The sequence below is a fragment of the Lathyrus oleraceus genome, chromosome 1 (genome assembly GCF_024323335.1).
Source record: "Lathyrus oleraceus cultivar Zhongwan6 chromosome 1, CAAS_Psat_ZW6_1.0, whole genome shotgun sequence".
In the NCBI taxonomy this organism is placed as follows: domain Eukaryota; kingdom Viridiplantae; phylum Streptophyta; class Magnoliopsida; order Fabales; family Fabaceae; genus Lathyrus; species Lathyrus oleraceus.
The window spans coordinates 420,661,968-420,681,175 of record NC_066579.1 but is presented as its reverse complement, the minus strand read 5'-3'; the positions used below and the strand labels follow the sequence as shown (position 1 = coordinate 420,681,175).

Sequence of the window (19,208 nt, the reverse complement as noted above, 5' to 3'; positions counted from 1 at the left end):
GATCGGTCAGCGGAACCACCGTCCGCTGACCGGGCAGCGGAACCCCCGGCTAACTCTGCGTAGTATGATTGGTCGTTGAAATTTAATTTGGTTTTAATTAATTAAAGGAATTAAAAATTAATAATAATAATGTGTTTGTTATTATTGCCTTGTTGTGATCAGTTATGACCTTAGTCTTCCTTTATTTTGTTTTTTTTTAAATACGACCTGCGTGTCGTGCCTCTCCTTTTAATCTCTTAGTGTAACCTCTTTTCTCATCTCAATCCCTCGTATGTAAAACGAGTTTCTTCTGTAATATAATGATATGAAGAAAGAGAAGAATTCAATATCAAAAGAGGACAATGTTATGAAGAAAGAGAAGAATTCTATATCAATGGAGGACAACCTTGAAGATCTTGCTTGGAGAAGCTTAGATCGTTATTAGGTTAGCTTAGGTTCTCTCATTGGCTTGGGAGAACAATTGCGCTAGGGGCCATAACTGTTTCATTATGTATGTTGATGCATGTGTATGTATGTTGATGCATGTGAATATATGTTTATGCATGTGAGAGACGATTTATATGATAAATAAGCCGGTGAAATCAGAACAATTGCAATTCCCTCAAATTAAATATTAAGTTTATGCTTTCCAAGTTTTAACACTCATCAAGACTAGTAATGGATAATGTAGGTTTCGCCTACGTGAGGTGCATGATCTATATATTAGTAAGGTGCGATGGGATAATTGTAATATCCAACTGTTAAAACAATGGGTCAAACTTAACTAAACAAATTATAATAAGATTATATATTATATATGTTTAGAAGCAAGAGTTGGGAATGATCCATATGATGGATTAAAATAAGGAGTTATTCACCCAACTGAAATTTTCGAGAGTTGTATGAGATACAATTGGAAGGAGTTCCTACCTAAATAACCTAGTTTTGTGTAATCCGCCTACGCGGACTTAGAACGAAGTGAAATAAGGATCTCGACCCACTAGAAAATCTTCCAACGGGATTTTCCAAATCAAATGATAAGGGTCATTTGTTTTGAATAAAATAGTGGGAGCATATTTAATTAAAGGCCTAATTAAATATGTCAATGATACTTATATTTTCATTAATCCTTGTGTAGATTACCATGACAACAAACACCTCTAACAACATATTACGATCAAACCTTGACAAAAAAAAAATTGTCTGGGACAAATTTTCTGGATTGGTACCGAAACCTGAGGATTGTCCTCAAACATGATAAAGGGAAAGGCAAGGAAGTTGCCAAACCCAAACCCACTAGTACTGTTTTAAAGCCTAGTGGAGACATAGAAAAGAAAGGCACCTGCTTCCATTGCGGTAAGACCGGACACTGGAAGAGGAACTGCCCAAAGTAACTGGAAGATAGGAAGTATGGAGTAGAGACTCCAACTTTAGGTATTTTTGTTATTGAAATTAATTTATCTACTTCTGCATCATGAGTATTAGATACTGGATGCGGTTCTCACATTTGTACAAATGTGTAAGAACTAAAAGGGAGTAGAAAATTGGCAAAAGGTGAAGTCGACCTACGAGTTGGTAATGGAGCAAAGGTTGCTGCCTTAGCCGTAGGAACTTATGAATTGACTTTACCTAGTGGTTTAATAATTCAGTTAGAGAACTGTTATTATGTACCAGCAATTAGCAGGAATATTATTTCCGTTTCTTGTTTGGACAAGTTCGGTTTTTCATTCGTAATAAAGAACAATTGTTGTTCAATTTATTTGAATGATATATTCTATGCTACTGCACAAATAAACAATGGACTATATGTCCTTGATCTTGAAATGCCTATTTATAACATTAATACTAAAAGCATGAAACCTAATGAGTTAAATCCAACTTACCTTTGGCATTGTCGATTAGGCCACATAAATGAGAAACGCATTTCCAAACTCCATAAAGATGGACTCTTGGACTCTTTTGATTATGAATCATATGAGACATGCAGATCTTGTTTAATTGGAAAGATGACAAAGTCTCCATTCACAGGAAAAGGTGAAAGAGCTAATGATCTTTTGGCCCTCATACATACTGATGTATGTGGTCCACTAAACATACCAGCCAGAGGAGGTTTTCAGTACTTCATCACATTCACTGATGATTTCAGTAGATATGGTTATGTCTATTTAATGAAACACAAATCAGAGTCCTTTGAAAAGTTCAAAGAATTCAAGAATGAAGTACAAAACCAACTAGGTAAGAATATTAAAGCTCTTCGATCAGATCGAGGTGGTGAGTATTTAAGCCTAGAGTTTGATGACCATCTGAAAGAGTGTGGGATCCTATCCCAACTCACTCCTCCTGGAACACCCCAATGGAATGGTGTGTCTGAGAGAAGAAATCGAACCCTGTTGGACATGGTCCGATCCATGATGAGTCACGCCGATCTTCCAAACTCCTTTTGGGGACATGCGCCATTGACAGCAGCTTACACACTTAACCGTGTTCCATCCAAAAAGGTTGAGAAGACACCATATGAGATATGGAGTGGTAAGAAACCACATATGTCTTACATAAAGATTTGGGGTTGCGAGGTTTATGTGAAACGACAAATTTCAACTAAGCTTGAGCCCAAATCTGACAAATGCTTATTTGTGGGGTATCCTAAAGAAACAAGAGGGTATTACTTCTACAGTCCTTCTGAGGGCAAAGTTTTGTCGCTCGAACTGGAGTTTTCCTAGAAAAGGATTTTATTTCCAAAGGAACTAGTGGGAGGAAAGTAGAGCTTGAAGAAATTCAAGAATCACAAAGCATAGATACACCTATGGAGGAATTAGAGCAGGAAACACAAGAAGTTGTGGAAGAGCAACCTGCTCAAGTAGAATAAGACCAACGTAGGTCAAGCAGGATACGTCAACTACCTGAGAGATATGGATATCTCATAACTGATCAAGGTGATGTATTACTCATGGATCAAGATGAGCCTATGACCTACCAAGAGGCCATAACTGGTCCCGAGTCTGAGAAGTGGCTAGAAGCCATGAAATCTGAAATGGATTCCATGTACATAAACCAAGTTTGGACCTTGGTAGAGCCTCCTGTAGGAGATAACCCTATAGGATGCAAGTGGGTCTTCAAAAAGAAGTCTGACATGGATGGTAAGTTACATACCTATAAGGCAAGACTGGTTGCAAAAGGATATAAACAAATTCATGGGATTGACTATGATGAAACCTTTTCACCAGTTGCAATGCTTAAATCTGTTCGGATTTTACTTGCTATCGCTGCATATCATGATTATGAAATATGGCAGATCGATGTCAAAACTGCTTTCCTTAATGGAAATCTTCTTGAGGATGTGTACATGACACAGCATGAAGGATTTGACATACCAGAGGAAGCCCAAAAGATATGTAATTTACAAAGATCAATCTATGGATTGAAGCAAGCATCCAGAAGCTGGAATCTTCGTTTTGATGAAACAGTAAAACAATATGGATTCATCAAGAACGAAGATGAGCCTTGTGTCTACAAGAAGGTTAGTGGGAGCATGATCGTTTTCCTGGTATTATATGTAGATGACATATTACTCATTGGAAACGATATCCCTACCCTACAACAAGTAAAGTCTTGGTTGGGGAAATGCTTTTCTATGAAGGACCTAGGTGAAGCAGCCTCTATATTAGGAATCAGAATCTATAGAGATAGATCACAAAAACTGCTTGGCCTAAGTCAGAGTACATACATAGACAAAGTGTTGAGACGCTTTAATATGCATGATTCCAAGAAAGGATTCATACCTATGCAACATGGCCTGTGTCTATCAAAAACACAATCCCCTTTAACTAAGGAAGAAATGGATCGCATGAATAAGATTCCATATGCATCTGCAATAGGATCTATCATGTATGCCATGTTATGTACTCTACCAGATGTCTCGTATGCTTTAAGTGCAACGAGTAGGTACCAAACTGATCCTGGTGATGCTCACTGGGTAGCTGTAAAGAATATCCTTAAGTATTTAAGAAGGACTAAGGACTCATTCTTGATATATGGAGGTCAGGAAGAGTTGGCTGTAATTGGATACACAGATGCTAGCTTCTAGACAGATAAGGATGACTTTAGATCGCAATCTAGTTATGTGTTTTGCTTAAACGGTGGCGCTGTGAGCTGGAAAAGTTCAAAGCAAGATACAATTGCTGATTCTACAACTGAGGCCGAGTATATTGCTGCCTCAAGTGCAGCAAAGGTAGCTGTTTGGATCAAAAAGTTCATTAGTGAACTTGGCATAGTTCCTAGCATTGTGGATCCCATTGGTCTCTACTGTGATAACAATGGTGCTATCGCACAAGCCAAGGAGCCTAGATCTCACCAACGATCCAAACACATACTTAGGCGTTATCATCTCATTCGAGAGATAATAGATAGAGGAGATGTGAAAATATGCAGAGTACCTACACTTGACAATATTGCTGACCCACTGACAAAGCCTCTTGCGCAGCAGAAGCATGATGGCCATACTAGATCTATGGGTATTAAGGGTATGCCTGATTGGCTCTAGTGCTAGTAGGAGATTGTTGGTGTAAGCCCTAGAGGCCAATACTTTTGGTACTTGTATCGAATTATTTATTAATAATAAAAGGCTTTTTCTTTATTACGTTTGTTTAATAAAGTCCCTAGAATAGCTAGTCTGTTTAATGTATCAAGTATGACTTAATCATGAGATCACATTAAACATAAGGACACTATTCTTAAAGTATTCGTAGTCGAGCTTTAGTGTGAAGTGGGATAATATTAAAGCATTAAGACTATTATGTTTGTAGACTGATGATCACATCTCATGGATCATGGATAAAGAGTTATCAAGTCTTAAACATAGGTATGAATATTAGGAGTAATATTTATACCGGATTGACCCACTATGAGAATACTATATAGAAAGTTATGCAAAGTGTCATAAGTTATTCTCATGGTGATAATGGTGTATACCACTCTTCGACCTGAAACCACTATGGACCCTAGATGTAGAGTCGAGTGCTTTATTGTTGATCAAACGTTGTCCGTAACTGGATAACCATAAAGACAGTTGATGGGTACTCCACGAAGCATGCTGAGGGACATGAGTGACCTAGATGGAATTTGCCCATCCTGTATAACAGGATAAATGTCTATGGGCCCAATATTGAATTGGACAAGGATGACACGGTATATGCCTTGTGTTCAATATAGACATAAGGGTAAAAGGGTAATTATACACATAAGTATTATCACAGAAGGTTTTGTCAGATCACATGACATTTTCGTGTCTTGGGTAGCAGTGATGTGTTGCTAGATACCGCTCACAGTTTATTATGTTAAATGCATGATTTAATATAATTGCCAACGTCACGAAAACCTACAGGGTCACACACAAAGGACGGATTGATGAGAGATAGAGTAACTAAGGAATACCGTAAGGTACGATGCCCTTAAGTGAATTATAGAACATCGTAAGGTACGGTGTACTTGAGTAGAATACGAAATATGGTAAGGTACCATGGGCTTAAGTGATTTTGGGCATATTATAAGATATGGGCCAAAGTACACTTAAGTGGCCTTTTTAGCTTGAAGCCCACACAAGTGGTTCTATAAATAGAACCCTTGTGCAGAAGCATTCATTGCGGTTGCATTATTTTCGTTTTCTCTCTCTCTCTCTCTCTCTCTCACTCACTCACTCAAAGCCTTCATTCGTACCAACTAGCACTGAGATTGAAGGAATCCGTTCGTGTGAATTGAGTAGAGACGTTGTCATGATTCAACGTTCGTGATCGCTCCGTGGATTTGCATCAAAGGTTTTGATCGTCACAAGAGATCTGCACGAAAGGTTTCAATCGTCACAAGAGGTAAATATTTTATCACTGATCATGATCATTCGTAAGGATCTCTAAAGGAGAAAATTTTAATTTCCGCTGCGTTTTGGATCGCAATTCTCCTTCATAGGATTACTTATATCATATATAAGTTGATCGGTCTCAATTGTGTAACCTATGGACGATCGATGTATCGCTGCTTCACCATACTAATGTCAGTTCCGAAGCATAGTCAATATCAATCATCAAAATCGTACACACATGATGCCAAATTTAATTACTCGTTTATTCTTTGATTCATTATGTCTTTTAATCATATTAATACAGAAAATAAACAGCTATCCGATGCATGGTTTTGTAAGTGGCTCTGATACCACTGAAGGAGAAGTGCGATCCAAAACGCAGCGGAAATTAAAATTTTCTCCTTTAGCGATCCTTACGAATGGGCATGATCAGTGATAGAATATTTACCTCTTGTGATGATTGAAACCTTTGATGCAGATCTACGGAGCGATCACGAACATTGAACGATGACAACGCCTCTACTCAGTCCACACGAACAGATTCCTTCTATCTCAGTGCTAGCTGCTATGAATGAAGGCTTTGAGTGAGTGAGAGAGAGAAAAAGAAAACGAAAATGCAACCGCAATGAATGCTTCTGCACAAGGGTTCTATTTATAGAACCACTTGTGTGGGCTTCAAGCTAAAAAGTCCACTTAAGTGTAAGTGGCCTATATTTTATAATATGCCAAAATCACTTAAGCGTTTGGTACCTTACCATATTTCGTATTCTACTTAAGTAAACCATACCTTACGATGTTCTATAATTCACTTAAGTGCACCGTCCATTACGGTGTTCCTTAGTTACTCAATCTCTCATCAATCCGTCATTTGTGTGTGACCCTGTAGGTTTTCGCGACATTGACAATTTTATTAAATCACGTATTTAACATAATAAACAGTGAACGGTATCTAGCAACACATCACTGCTACCCAAGACACGAAAATGTCATGTGATCTGACAAATCCTTTTGTGATAATACTTATGTGTATAATTACCCTTTTGCCCTTATGTCTATATTGAACACAAGGCATAGACTGTGTCATCCTTGTCCAGTTCAATATTGGGCCCATAGACATTTATCCTGTTATGCAGGATGGGCAAATTCCATTTAGGTCACTCATGTCCCTCAGCATGCTTCGTGGAGTACCCATCAACTGTCTTTATGGTTATCCAGTTGCGGACAACGTTTGATCAGCAATAAAGTACTCGACTCTACATCTAGGGTACATAGTGGTTTCAGGTCGAAGGGTGATATACACCATTATCACCATGAGAATAACTTATGACACTTTGCATAACATTCTATATAGTATTCTCATAGCGGGTCAATCCAGTATAAATATTACTCTTAATATTCATACCTATGTTTAAGACTTGATAACTCCTTATCCATGATCCATGAGATGTGATCATCAGTCTATATACATAATAGTATTTATGCTTTAATGTTATCCCACTTCACAATAAAGCTCGACTACAGATACTTTAAGAATGATGTCCTTATGTTTAATGTGATCTCATGATCAAGTCACACTTGATACATTAAACGGACTAGCTACCCTAGGGACTTTATTAAACAAACATAATAAAGAAAAAACCTTTTATTATTAATAAATAATTCGATACAAGTACCAAAAGTATTGGCCTCTAGGGCTTATACCAACAGTTTATGCAAGTTTAAGAACTAATTTTTTTCTTTTTCAAAAAGGAAGTTCTCTAAAGAGGTTTTTAAAAGATGATATTTGTTAAAATATTTTTGTGAATGTGTGTATATATTTTTGTATTAAGAGAGTTATACACTTTTTTTACAATAAGATTCTAATAGTAAAACGTTACTTGAAGATTCACTTGTTATTACACTATTTGATTCAAGTCCATTTTTAAAGGTGTTTAGCATATTTAATCTTGTTGCATCAATAATGAAAAACCCACTCAAATATAGAACCACATTCTTTCCATTTTTTTATGATAGTAAAACATCTCTCAGAAGGTAGATTAACAAGATGATTAGAGAAGACAAAGAAATGAATTTTTTTAACTCTCCCGGGCAAATATAATGAAGATACCTTTCTGAGAGTATAATTATTTCCCTTTGGCATAAGACAAAAAGGGAAAATAAATAAGATAAGAAGTTGGATTGATGCATAATCGAGTTGATCGATGCATAATTGATTTAAATTTCAAATTTTCGTTCTCCTAAAAAAATAATTTTAATCAAGTAACAATTTGTTAAGAATATCAATGAGTTGATTACCTGAATCGACAAATTCAATCAAAAAAAATCCATTTTAAACATGAATCCTAATAAAATGATGCATAATCTCAATGTGTTTTGTCCGAGAGTGAAGTACTCGTTTTTTCATGAGATTTATGGCGCTAGTGTTGTCATACTTAATCTGGACAGTTCCACAATTAATACCATAATCACTTAATTGTTGCTTCATCCAAACTATTTGTGAATAATAACTACTTGCAACAACATATTACGCTTTGGCTGTTGAAAATAGAACATTTCCTTCTTTTTTTACTATGTCAAGAAACAAGAGAGTTATCAAGCAAGTAGCAAGTCCAATGATACTTTTCTAATCCATTTTACATCCTACAAATTTTGAATCAGAGTACCAACCAAAGTGATTTTTTCCTTAGGATACTATAAACCCATGTGTTGTGCGTTAGAAAGGTACCTCATAATACATTTGACTGCAAATAGGTGTGATTCTTTGAGATTTTCTTGATAACGTGCACACATGAAAACACTAAACTTGGTATTAAGATGATTTTTAGTGAGATAAAGAAGGGAACCAATCATAACTCTATACTTACTTTCTTCTAGTGACTTGCCTCCCTCATCTTTGTCTAAGTAACATGGCTGATCTTTAGGGTTGGTTTGGGTGATGACAAAGAATGGGATTGCAATTCTCTTTACGGTTGATCTTTGCGATGGCAGCGAATGTTCCTCCTTGTTATAATGACATTGCAATTCTCTTTAAGATTGGTCTGGGTGATGGAAGAGAATGTTCCTCCTTGTTGATAAGCTAAATGTTTTTTTATTTACCCCATATATACTTCCAATTTTTTAATTGATGCATCAGCCTATTTCGAGTGCGCATCAATACTATTTTGGTTGGCCATCGACATTTGCATGAATTGATTATGTGTGTCCTCCAATTTTTAATTTCTATCTTATTGAAGCTGACTCGGATTATAGTTATAATACACTTGTTATTTATTGGAAATACCCACATCTTGACTCCACTATTAATCATAATTTGGATGGTTACCTCTCTGATAGTTATTGTTTCATTCTCGATATTGTCTTGTTTTTTCTTGATTGCTCATATAACACCTCTTCATTTGGCGAATGATAATAACCAGTGGGATGATCTCCGGTCCATAGCCCACAATACAAAACATGCTTATGTTTACCAGGTACCTTTTGCATTTCCTTGAGCTATTATGGAAGCTTGGATGTGTGCATTGTTAACTCTCTCGGTGCTTGGATTAAAAATTTGTTATGTACCATAATTTCATAATTTGTGTCCAAACCAATGACTTCAGTTTTTCTATGAATGAGACCTCTGTTGTATTGCTCCTGATGATATCATTATTTCAATGATATCAATTATGTCCTCAACACTCATTTTTCATCAAAGATAAGATTTGATTGCGGTAGAAGTCCATTTCACAAGATGTAAATCCGTGTGATATTGTCAAAACCATGGTTGGAACATCTTCTCAGTATAGACCATTATCGTTCTTAAACTTTGTATAAAACTTCAGTTACTTGGGAGAATACATCAATGACAGTCTTAGCTTCCATGAATTTTTTATATGAAAATAACATGATAGATTTTTTCCTCAAGCGCGTTCTAGTCGGTCATGGTTTGAGGATGTTGGTCCAGATACCAATCTTTCGCCTTCTCGATTAGATAATGTGAACATAGCCGCCTTAATACAACTTCTTATTTTTCAAGCGCTCAAGTGTACCATATAGTTTATAAAAACCTGGTCATAAGCATGTATAGATCCTCGTGGTATAAATTGACAAAAAGGTTAGCATAAAGAGTCCGAAGGAGTCTAGACTTCATCTTAGCATGTTTGACATTTCTCAGAGGTCTGCCAATGTGAGCTAGTAGTCTCAGAGTGTTATAACATGTAAATTCATCAACAAGATTGTTGTTTCCATTTTTGTTATTATTGTTAATAACATAATTTCCATTTTTGTTGTTACGTATGTCATCCATGGTTTTTCGGGTATTGGAGATGTTGAAGAAACAAAAACAAAAATTACTTCTCATTGCATCTCTTACTTGGCTAACTGCTTTCTCTGTCGTGTTTTGCTATTTTTCTTCTAATTATTATTTTGATCTCAGAATAAAAAACAATTAATCTAGAGAGTTTTTCCTCACATATAAAAAATTCAAAAATCTAACCAAACAAGTTAGCAATACAATGAATACCAACTATGACTGTATACAAAAATATAAAGAACATACACAATTTTTTTAAAACAATAAAATAAATTGATGCAATGATTTTAATATTTAAATGCTAGTCTATGCAATAACTCCATCTTGTTGAATAATCAAGATTAAGTATTTTTATATTATATCCACACGAATCAGTGCAATAAAATAGTCATTTAACAATTAATATCATTTAAGTGAAAAAGTTTGGAGATTGGTTTTGCACAATCAAGAGTCTATAAAAATGGTAAATGATAACAATGCTAACACTAATAAGAAAATGTTAGGATTAGATTGCTTAACTTTCTTCTAAAGTATTCTAATGATCAATTATATATATATATATATATATATATATATATATATATATATATATATATATATATATATATATATATATATATATATATATATATATATATATAAACTATCATTTAATTTTTCGTGTTCAAATAATATTACCATATTAATAAAATTGTTGAATTGAAGATCTCACATCCACTTAACCAATATGACAATACTAAGTATGGACATTACCTATGAATGTTAAAATCAAATCTATGCATTGATTTTAGTGTTTAAGAGATGGTAATTTTAAACCTAGATTTAAAAAGCATTTCTCAAATAACATTTCAAATCCATAAATCAAGTTATATTTTGTCAGAGTATAACAAGCAACATACATAAGGCTAAACACCAATAGGAACGAATAACTAGAAGAGGGAAATTTTAGCAAATCATCCTCATGGTAGCAGTAAAATAGAATAGGCGAGATAAAACAACATCATAAACGATCCCTCAAAGTTTAGTCGGTATGCACCTCAAATTTCTCAATACTCCCTCTCTAATAAGCTAAGTACTCTATGTCTTGAGGAATCATGTTTTTGCATGTTATTTAAAGAGGCGATCAAACTAAAGACTATCATATCTTGATGATGACAATTTGGATAATAACTTGGATTGGTTTGATGCAACCTTTGATGACAACTTTGAAAATTTAATTAGGTCAAGCGGTTAAAGATTCACACAATAGTTTTTTTCAAAACTTTTCCTCCTAATCAATTAGATGAACTAGGGATAGGGGTGTTCAAAATCAAACAAACCCAATAGAAAACCGCAAACCAAACCAAACCAAACCGCAAAAAACCGCATTTGGTTCGGATGCGTTTGGGTCATTTTTTAACAAAACCGCACGGTTTGGTTTGGTTTGCGGTTTGTATTTTGCAAACCGAACTAAACCAAACCAAACCGCATTATGTTACCATCTAAACTTCACTTATCCCACATCCAATCCAAAACTCAAACCTAGTATGTCTTAACCTTACAATTACAAACGATTTTCTCTTACTCACACTTAGGGTTTCAATTTCAACCTTCTTAAATCTCTCCTAGTAGTACCGCACATTCTTTTCGTCTTCTTTGCCATGTACATTTCACCTTTTCTACTTGAATATGTCCTCTCTTATGTTCTTTCTTTTTCATATTTTATATTATTGTTTTATCTTCTAATTACATTTTTATCGCACATTTCTTCTCAATCTCGCATCTCTTATGTTTTTTTTTCATCTTCTCTAATCTCTCTTGTCATATATTTTTTATGTTTTATTATAATGTTTTTGATATTATTTTATGCTACTATTTTATATATATTTTTTATTCCACTTTTTTCTAATCTAATTTTTTGTATATTGAATGAGAAGTTTTTCTCTAAATATGATGAGTTTTGATGTTATTTACTAATGTATGAATGACTAAACACAAAGTTACATTGTTCTCTATAGGTGTATGTATGGCTAAATAAAAATATTGTAAAAAACCGAATCAATCGAACCAATCCAAACTGCATTGATTTGGTTTGGTTTTATTTCTAAAAGTCAACCGAACCAAACCAAACCACATGCTTTTTTCTCTTGCGGTTCGGATGATTTTTATGGCCAAAACCGCCCAAACCGCACCGCGAACACCCCTAACTAGGGGTGTTTGATGATCTCTATCCTCTGACAATGACATTCAAGTTGAAGATATCCCAAGCCTCATATTCAAGAAGACTCAATAGAGTGCTTGTATGATTAGTATATTAAAAAATTCTTGAAGCTTCAAAGTGTGAAAGTGTGAAAGCTCACCCAGTCGTGTCTGAGTGAACGATGGTTTGTAAAAACACAAGGGTATTATTGTAAAGTAATATGGCTAAATCACATACACACACATACTAAAACATGTTTTAAAGCCTCTATTTCTCTAAGTAAACAACCAATTTTGTTTTGGGAGCATAACCAATTGAATCAGGAACTGTTAAAATGTTTTGTACAAAGATTTGAACTGTCCAATCGATTAGAATATATATCCAATCAATTTGGTTAGTGTAAACATTATTCGTAAACTATTGTGATAATATCTTAATGAATGACAACACCTCTGTATCCATTCTTTCCATTTTGAGCATTTGTAAACCATTATTTGGGGCTCCCAATCGATTGGATCATTTATTTTATCCATGTATCTTTCCTTTTTCGTGTCAACTTCTAGCATATAAATAGAGTCATCTCCCTTCACATTTTCACATCCATAAAACATCAATTTTCTATCTCACCCCTTACAGTCTCTCTAAAAGTATTTTTTTTACTTTCTTTCACTATAATTTTAGCCATTGCACTTCGATAAAGTCAATGTGTTTAAGTGAGGTTTTTTATTCTGGAAAAAAGTGTTATTTTAAATTCACCAAGAGGTATTTTTCTCTTGGTTAAATAATTTCTTATAAGGTAGTGTTTCTTTGGGTTCAAAGCCAAGCTCGTTAAAAAATTTGTCCAGGAATTTAGTTTTTACGTCAGCGGTTCAGTTCGTAAGCTCAGCCCGCGTAAAAGCTTACTTCGACTCAAGATTAGTCTGGTGTAAAATCTCAACTTGGTTCATGTTTAGTCTATGTAAAATCCTGATTGGTTCGAGATTAGCCTGGTGTAACTCAACTCGGTTCGTGGTCAGCCTGCATGAAACCCTCGGTTTGGTTCGGAGTATAGCCGGTTCAAAACTCCGATTTTGGCTCAAGATAATTCCGTACAAAGTCTCGGTTTAGCTTGGGGACTAACCGCTTCAAATTCTTATTTGGAAGGAAGACTAACCGCTTCAATTCGTTGTTCTTTGTTTGGTTGGAAGTTAGCCCAAAACTTCATTTAACCTACTAAAATCTCTTAAGCGTTACTGATACTCTGAAGATCAAATCTTTGGGACATGATAAAGTCTTTTTGGCCGAACTTATATAATTTTCTGATGTTATTTCTCTTACCCTTAACTCTTTTATTCCTGCATATTTACTTTCCAATGCCATTACTCAAATGTTTTTATCAAAATATTTTTAAACTCTAAAAATGATAACAATATGTTTACAAACCCTCGTAATTCAAACCCCCTCTTGTGTGTGGAGTCATATGTCTAACAAGTGACATTAGAGCCTAACTTCTGTTCAAAGACTAATCGTCCCATGAGGAAGATGACTTCCAATACCTTTTCTACCAAGAGATATTTCCTAAATATATATCCACTATTTGATGGTGTTAGGTTTGAACCATGAAAAGCTAGATTTAAAATTCTATTTAAAGTATTGATATTGAATTGTGGGAAACAATAACCCATGGTATGTTTATCCCTACTCATCACATAAATGTAGACATAGTAGATAAATCTGATTTTCTTTGGACTATAGAGGAAAAGAAAAAAGTTGAACTGATTTCAAAACTAATAACTTTTTAGTAATGTCTTTAGATGATAGTAAAATTATTTATGTTTATAATTGTAAACCCACCAAAAAAAATACGAAATACTCTTGAAATGTTATATGGAATTTCTCAAACAATCGAATGAGAGAAAATGAGCATACAAGACAAAGAAGATGCATTCTTCATTCATCAATGTTTCTCAAATTTTATAATTGTTAAAAATTATATTGAAACGTTGTTATTTGAAATAAAACTACAAATTTGAAAATTTCGCATTGGTAACGGTGTCATTATAAAGTTTAGCGGCCATAACTGTGTTTCATAGTTATAATGACGACTTTTGACCCATAATTTCTTTTTGATGAATAATAGTATCGGCGCCTTCATATTGTGCTTGTTATTGCAATAAGATTTTTTTTAATGATTTTTAAATTGGAACTCTATAACCAGCCTACAATTTAACTCCTTCCCTAATGCAAACAAATCCTGGTTAATTATTTTCAATCACAATTAGATGATGTTGATATTCATATGGGTCTTAGCCATCAACAATGACTTGAAAAATCTTGCTCACAAAATCAAAAGAGAATTATGGCACAATCGTCATGTGCTCAACATGTACTATAAGTTGTCATGTGATTTAAACACCACCACTGTCAATGTGATTTCTCTGTCTTTCTGGATCGTTGAGATTTTCTTTTTATTCATTGGTCAATGTGCTATGCAGCTCTGTCGATTAATTAGCGGTTCAAAATGAATGAGCAGAATTATTGTTGTACCAACCATGCAGGAAGAGACAATTCTTGTAGGGTCCAATATATATAAAAAAAACCAACACAAAATCAGTGTTTTATTTTACACCGTTAGTTGTTACTTGTAATAAGATTTATTTTTTATAATGTTCCTCCTATATATAATGTTCCAAGGTTCTAAGTTCTAACCAACCCTTCAACTACATAGTACAAAACACTAAGACACAAACACATCAATTTTTACCAACTTATTGGTCATTCATTCATTTTGTTACACTTCACAACATTCAAATAAGCCAAGAATCATGATCTCTTCAATAAAGTACACACCATCATTACTCACCAACTCTACTTTCTCAAGCACAAAGCTTTTACTTCCAAGGTCTCAACTTTCAATTCAACCAACCATTCAAAATGTTGAACAAACCATGGCTCTCTCTTTACTTTCTTTCGAAAAACCTCTCTACCTTTCATCCACTAAGAATTTTGCATTGTTAAATAAACCCAAGAGAAAGAATGTGACAGAATGTCAAGCCTATGAGGCTGATAGATCAAGGCCATTAGAGATTAACATTGAACTTCCTGGTGAAGAAGCAGCTCAAAAGGTTAAAATTGGACTATATTTTGCTACTTGGTGGGCTTTGAATGTTGTTTTCAATATATACAACAAGAAGGTTTTGAATGCTTTTCCGTACCCTTGGCTTACTTCCACTTTGTCCTTAGCTGCTGGTTCTCTCATCATGTTAATCTCATGGGCCACTAGGGTTGCTGAGGCCCCAAAAGTTAATTTGGACTTCTGGAAAGCCCTTTTTCCGGTGAGAAAAATCACTACATTTCCTTTTCATTCTAATAGTGTCTGACATATGTCGGTGACTGATATGACATCTAGTTATAGACTTGCCCTTTCAATTTAGAATAGTTGTAAAATTGATTTATATGTATTTACCTAAGAAATTTGAAATTTGGTTATGTAGGTAGCTGTGGCACACACAATTGGGCATGTTGCTGCAACTGTGAGCATGTCCAAAGTAGCAGTTTCATTCACTCACATCATCAAGAGTGGAGAACCAGCTTTCAGTGTGCTAGTATCAAGATTCTTGCTTGGAGAAGCATTTCCCATGCAAGTTTATCTTTCATTGTTACCAATAATTGGTGGTTGTGCACTAGCTGCAGTGACTGAGCTCAATTTCAACATGATCGGTAAGAATAAGATCACAAACAAATTCTTTAATAATACCGTACTGATTATTATATTTTAACGTAGAACAAACCTAAATAGCGTACTGACTCTGTATACCCTACCACGTACTGAAGTGAATTGCAAATTACATGACTATGTTCTAAATAGAGTACTTATTCATTTTGCAGGATTTATGGGAGCTATGATATCAAATTTGGCATTTGTATTCAGAAATATATTCTCCAAGAAAGGGATGAATGGGATGAGTGTTAGTGGAATGAACTATTATGCTTGTCTTTCAATGTTATCTTTATTAATTCTCACACCTTTCGCCATTGCTGTCGAGGGTCCTAAACTTTGGGCTGCTGGCTGGCAAACAGCTGTGTCTCAGATTGGTCCCAATTTTGTATGGTAAGCGTGACACTCTCCGCGCGTCACTTAAGTAAAATGATATAGTTTACTCTCTTCGGAGACGGTTGTAAAATGGTTATTAACGTCTTCTTTTATGTTTACAGGTGGGTAGTTGCACAGAGTGTGTTCTACCATTTGTACAATCAAGTCTCATACATGTCTCTTGATCAGATTTCTCCTTTGACATTTAGCATAGGGAACACAATGAAGAGAATTTCTGTAATAGTCTCTTCCATTCTTATCTTTCACACGCCACTTCAACCTATCAATGCTCTTGGAGCAGCAATTGCGATTCTTGGAACCTTCATCTATTCACAGGTGCATTCTCATTTCCTTCTAAACTATGTTTGTTTCTCTATGTATGATCTCTTGTCCATTAATTAACACATATTCTGTTGATGGTGTGAAAGAGCAGGCTAAAGAGAAATAAGGCTGTGATTTTGAAGCTGTAATTGAAATCAAGAGACCGATGACTCCTGTTTTGAGGTTATGTTGTTAGACTATATATGATATGATTAGGGCTATGGTGTTAATTAGAGTGTATTATGTTGTCAATAGAGGTTTTATTTGAGGCCATTTAAAAGTGTTTGTAATCTCCTTTTTATATGTATAAATGAGGTTTCCAATATTGCTATCATGTAACAAAAAGTAATTTTTTTTATAAGAGATTTTCAAAATATTATTAGTGAGTTTGTATTTCTAATAATGTATATAAATTGCAAATAAAATTTAATTGAGATTAGATGGCCCAAAATATTTAAAGGTAATAAAAATTAAATTTAAAATAAACTAACACATGACGAAACACACAACCATTGATGGTTGGGAAAACTCCATTACCAAATGAACTGTTATATTGGTTACAGAAAAATATCACTGTTAAACAATAAAATCGTTCATTATTATAGATGTAAAACTTAATTCACAATGTGTTTCTCTTCACTAAGTTGCATGAAAATCTCTTTAATTAGAGATACTTATTCTGCATTTGGTTATCAAAAGATAAAATATCTTTTTGTAGTTGATTATCAAAAGATAAAGTTGGTACAAGTTAAGACATTCAAAGTATCATGAAGAAAATTGTAATTAATCCTCATTCCATCTAACAACTTTGTTAGTAGTTAGAAAAATATTAAATTCATTTTCTCAATTTTAAAAGTGATATGTGTTATGAACACCACAAGACCAGGAAGAAAAATCAATTGCTAAAACACAAATCATATTTTCAACGGTATGACATACTCCTTATTCGATATTTATGAAAGTAGTCATTCTAAAAAAAAACTATAGGAGAAACTAGAATAAAAATACATATAAAAAAGACACTGCAAGAAAGAAGTTTCTTGTTTCAATAATTACAAAATGATAGAAGATAGATCAGTAATGGAAAAAATGTATGAAATCGAACACAATCTCAATAACAACAAACAATATAAAATGCATATGAATGAAACAACTGTTGTATCTTCCAAAATAGATAAACTTTCTTCATCGCCTGAAGATTTTAAAAGATCCATGAAACATTAAAAAAAAGAAGGCATTTATCTTGAATAATTGGGTAATCACTTCCATTTAGAAGAAGTTGAAGTTTAGAAGAAGCGTATCTTAACCAAGATCATATTAAAAATCAAACTACTCACAAGAAGGTCCAGGTAACGGAGGAATAAAATTAAAGTGAAACTTTCAAAAAAAAAAAAAACAAACAAGTTTTTTATAAATCTTATGAAAATCACAATGGTAATGACAATGACAACAAAAGAAAGAAAAGGAAAGGAAGTTGCTATCACGGTAAAAAAAAAATGGGGACAGTTTACAAATAAGTGCAGCATGTTCTTGAGAAGGGGAGAACAATGAGAGTAATCCATGTGCAACAAAAGACAGTCTTGATGCTTTCATTTTTTAAATTCACATGATAGAAGATGTCGATTCATGGTGGATAGGCTTTAATATTACCTGTCATATGTTAGAAGAGTTATCTTTGTGAGGATATATTCATGTGTAATAATAATAATAATGATGATGATGATGATAATAATAATAATGATGATGATGATAATAATAATAATAATACAAACGGATGATGGTGATGAATCGACCGTGTAAAACTTTTTACACTGACAGTGTATAGTAATTAATCTCATAATAATAATAATAATAATAATAATAATAATAATAATAACAACAACAACAATAATAATAATAATAATAATAATAATAATAACAATAATAATAATAATAATAATAATAATAATGTGATTTTTACTTATATTTTATGTCTTGTGATTTATGGTATATGCGACTAGGACATGTAAATTTTAGAAAATTGAATGATATGATTAAATCAAATTTGTTGAATTGTAATTTCTTGTGTCGAAGCAGGTTGCTCGACAGAGCAAGGAAGTGTCGAACCATCTAGTGTGTTGAGTTGTGTTAGTGCATCGAAGTGTCATAGCATGTTGTTTCACACATGATTTCGACTTAGGTCTATTTTAGTAGTGTTAGTTATTTTGGACTTTTATAGTTTTTGGCGTTGGCTTAAGGTCCAAGTTAACCTAAATCTATAAATAGAGGGAGTAACCCTTATTTTTGTAATAAAGTGAATAGAGTATTCATAACATTGTATTCACAATATTTTACAGTTGCAAATTGAATAACAAGTTTTCCACAGTTTGTGGGCAGAGAGAAACTTTGCAGAATTTTATTCTTCTTCTCCTTCATCGTTCTTTACTTTCTTTCTTTCTCCATTGTTCTTCTCTTTTCGTTGTTATCGTGTGGGTGATAACAATCTTGTTCGTCAAGATTGATTGAAATTCTCCAT

The 19,208-nt window shown here is 33.9% G+C and overlaps 1 protein-coding gene across 1 annotated transcript; it reads left to right on the top strand.

The window, feature by feature from the left end:
* Positions 1-14,977: 14,977 nt before the first annotated feature.
* Positions 14,978-17,018, top strand: LOC127078398 (glucose-6-phosphate/phosphate translocator 2, chloroplastic). Its single transcript, XM_051018863.1, has 5 exons — positions 14,978-15,614; positions 15,774-15,999; positions 16,168-16,390; positions 16,495-16,708; positions 16,806-17,018. Exons 1-5 carry the CDS (start codon positions 15,105-15,107, stop codon positions 16,818-16,820), a joined length of 1,188 nt encoding a protein of 395 aa, XP_050874820.1. The 5' UTR covers positions 14,978-15,104; the 3' UTR covers positions 16,821-17,018.
* Positions 17,019-19,208: the final 2,190 nt, after the last annotated feature.

Excerpts from the sequence above, each read along its gene's own strand:
- LOC127078398 (XM_051018863.1), top strand. The coding sequence starts at position 15,105 with ATGATCTCTTCAATAAAGTACACACCATCATTACTCACCAACTCTACT. Across the intron at positions 15,615-15,773 it reads TCTGGAAAGCCCTTTTTCCG|GTAGCTGTGGCACACACAAT; the intron begins GTGAGAAAAATC and ends TTGGTTATGTAG. Across the intron at positions 16,000-16,167 it reads GCTCAATTTCAACATGATCG|GATTTATGGGAGCTATGATA; the intron begins GTAAGAATAAGA and ends TTCATTTTGCAG.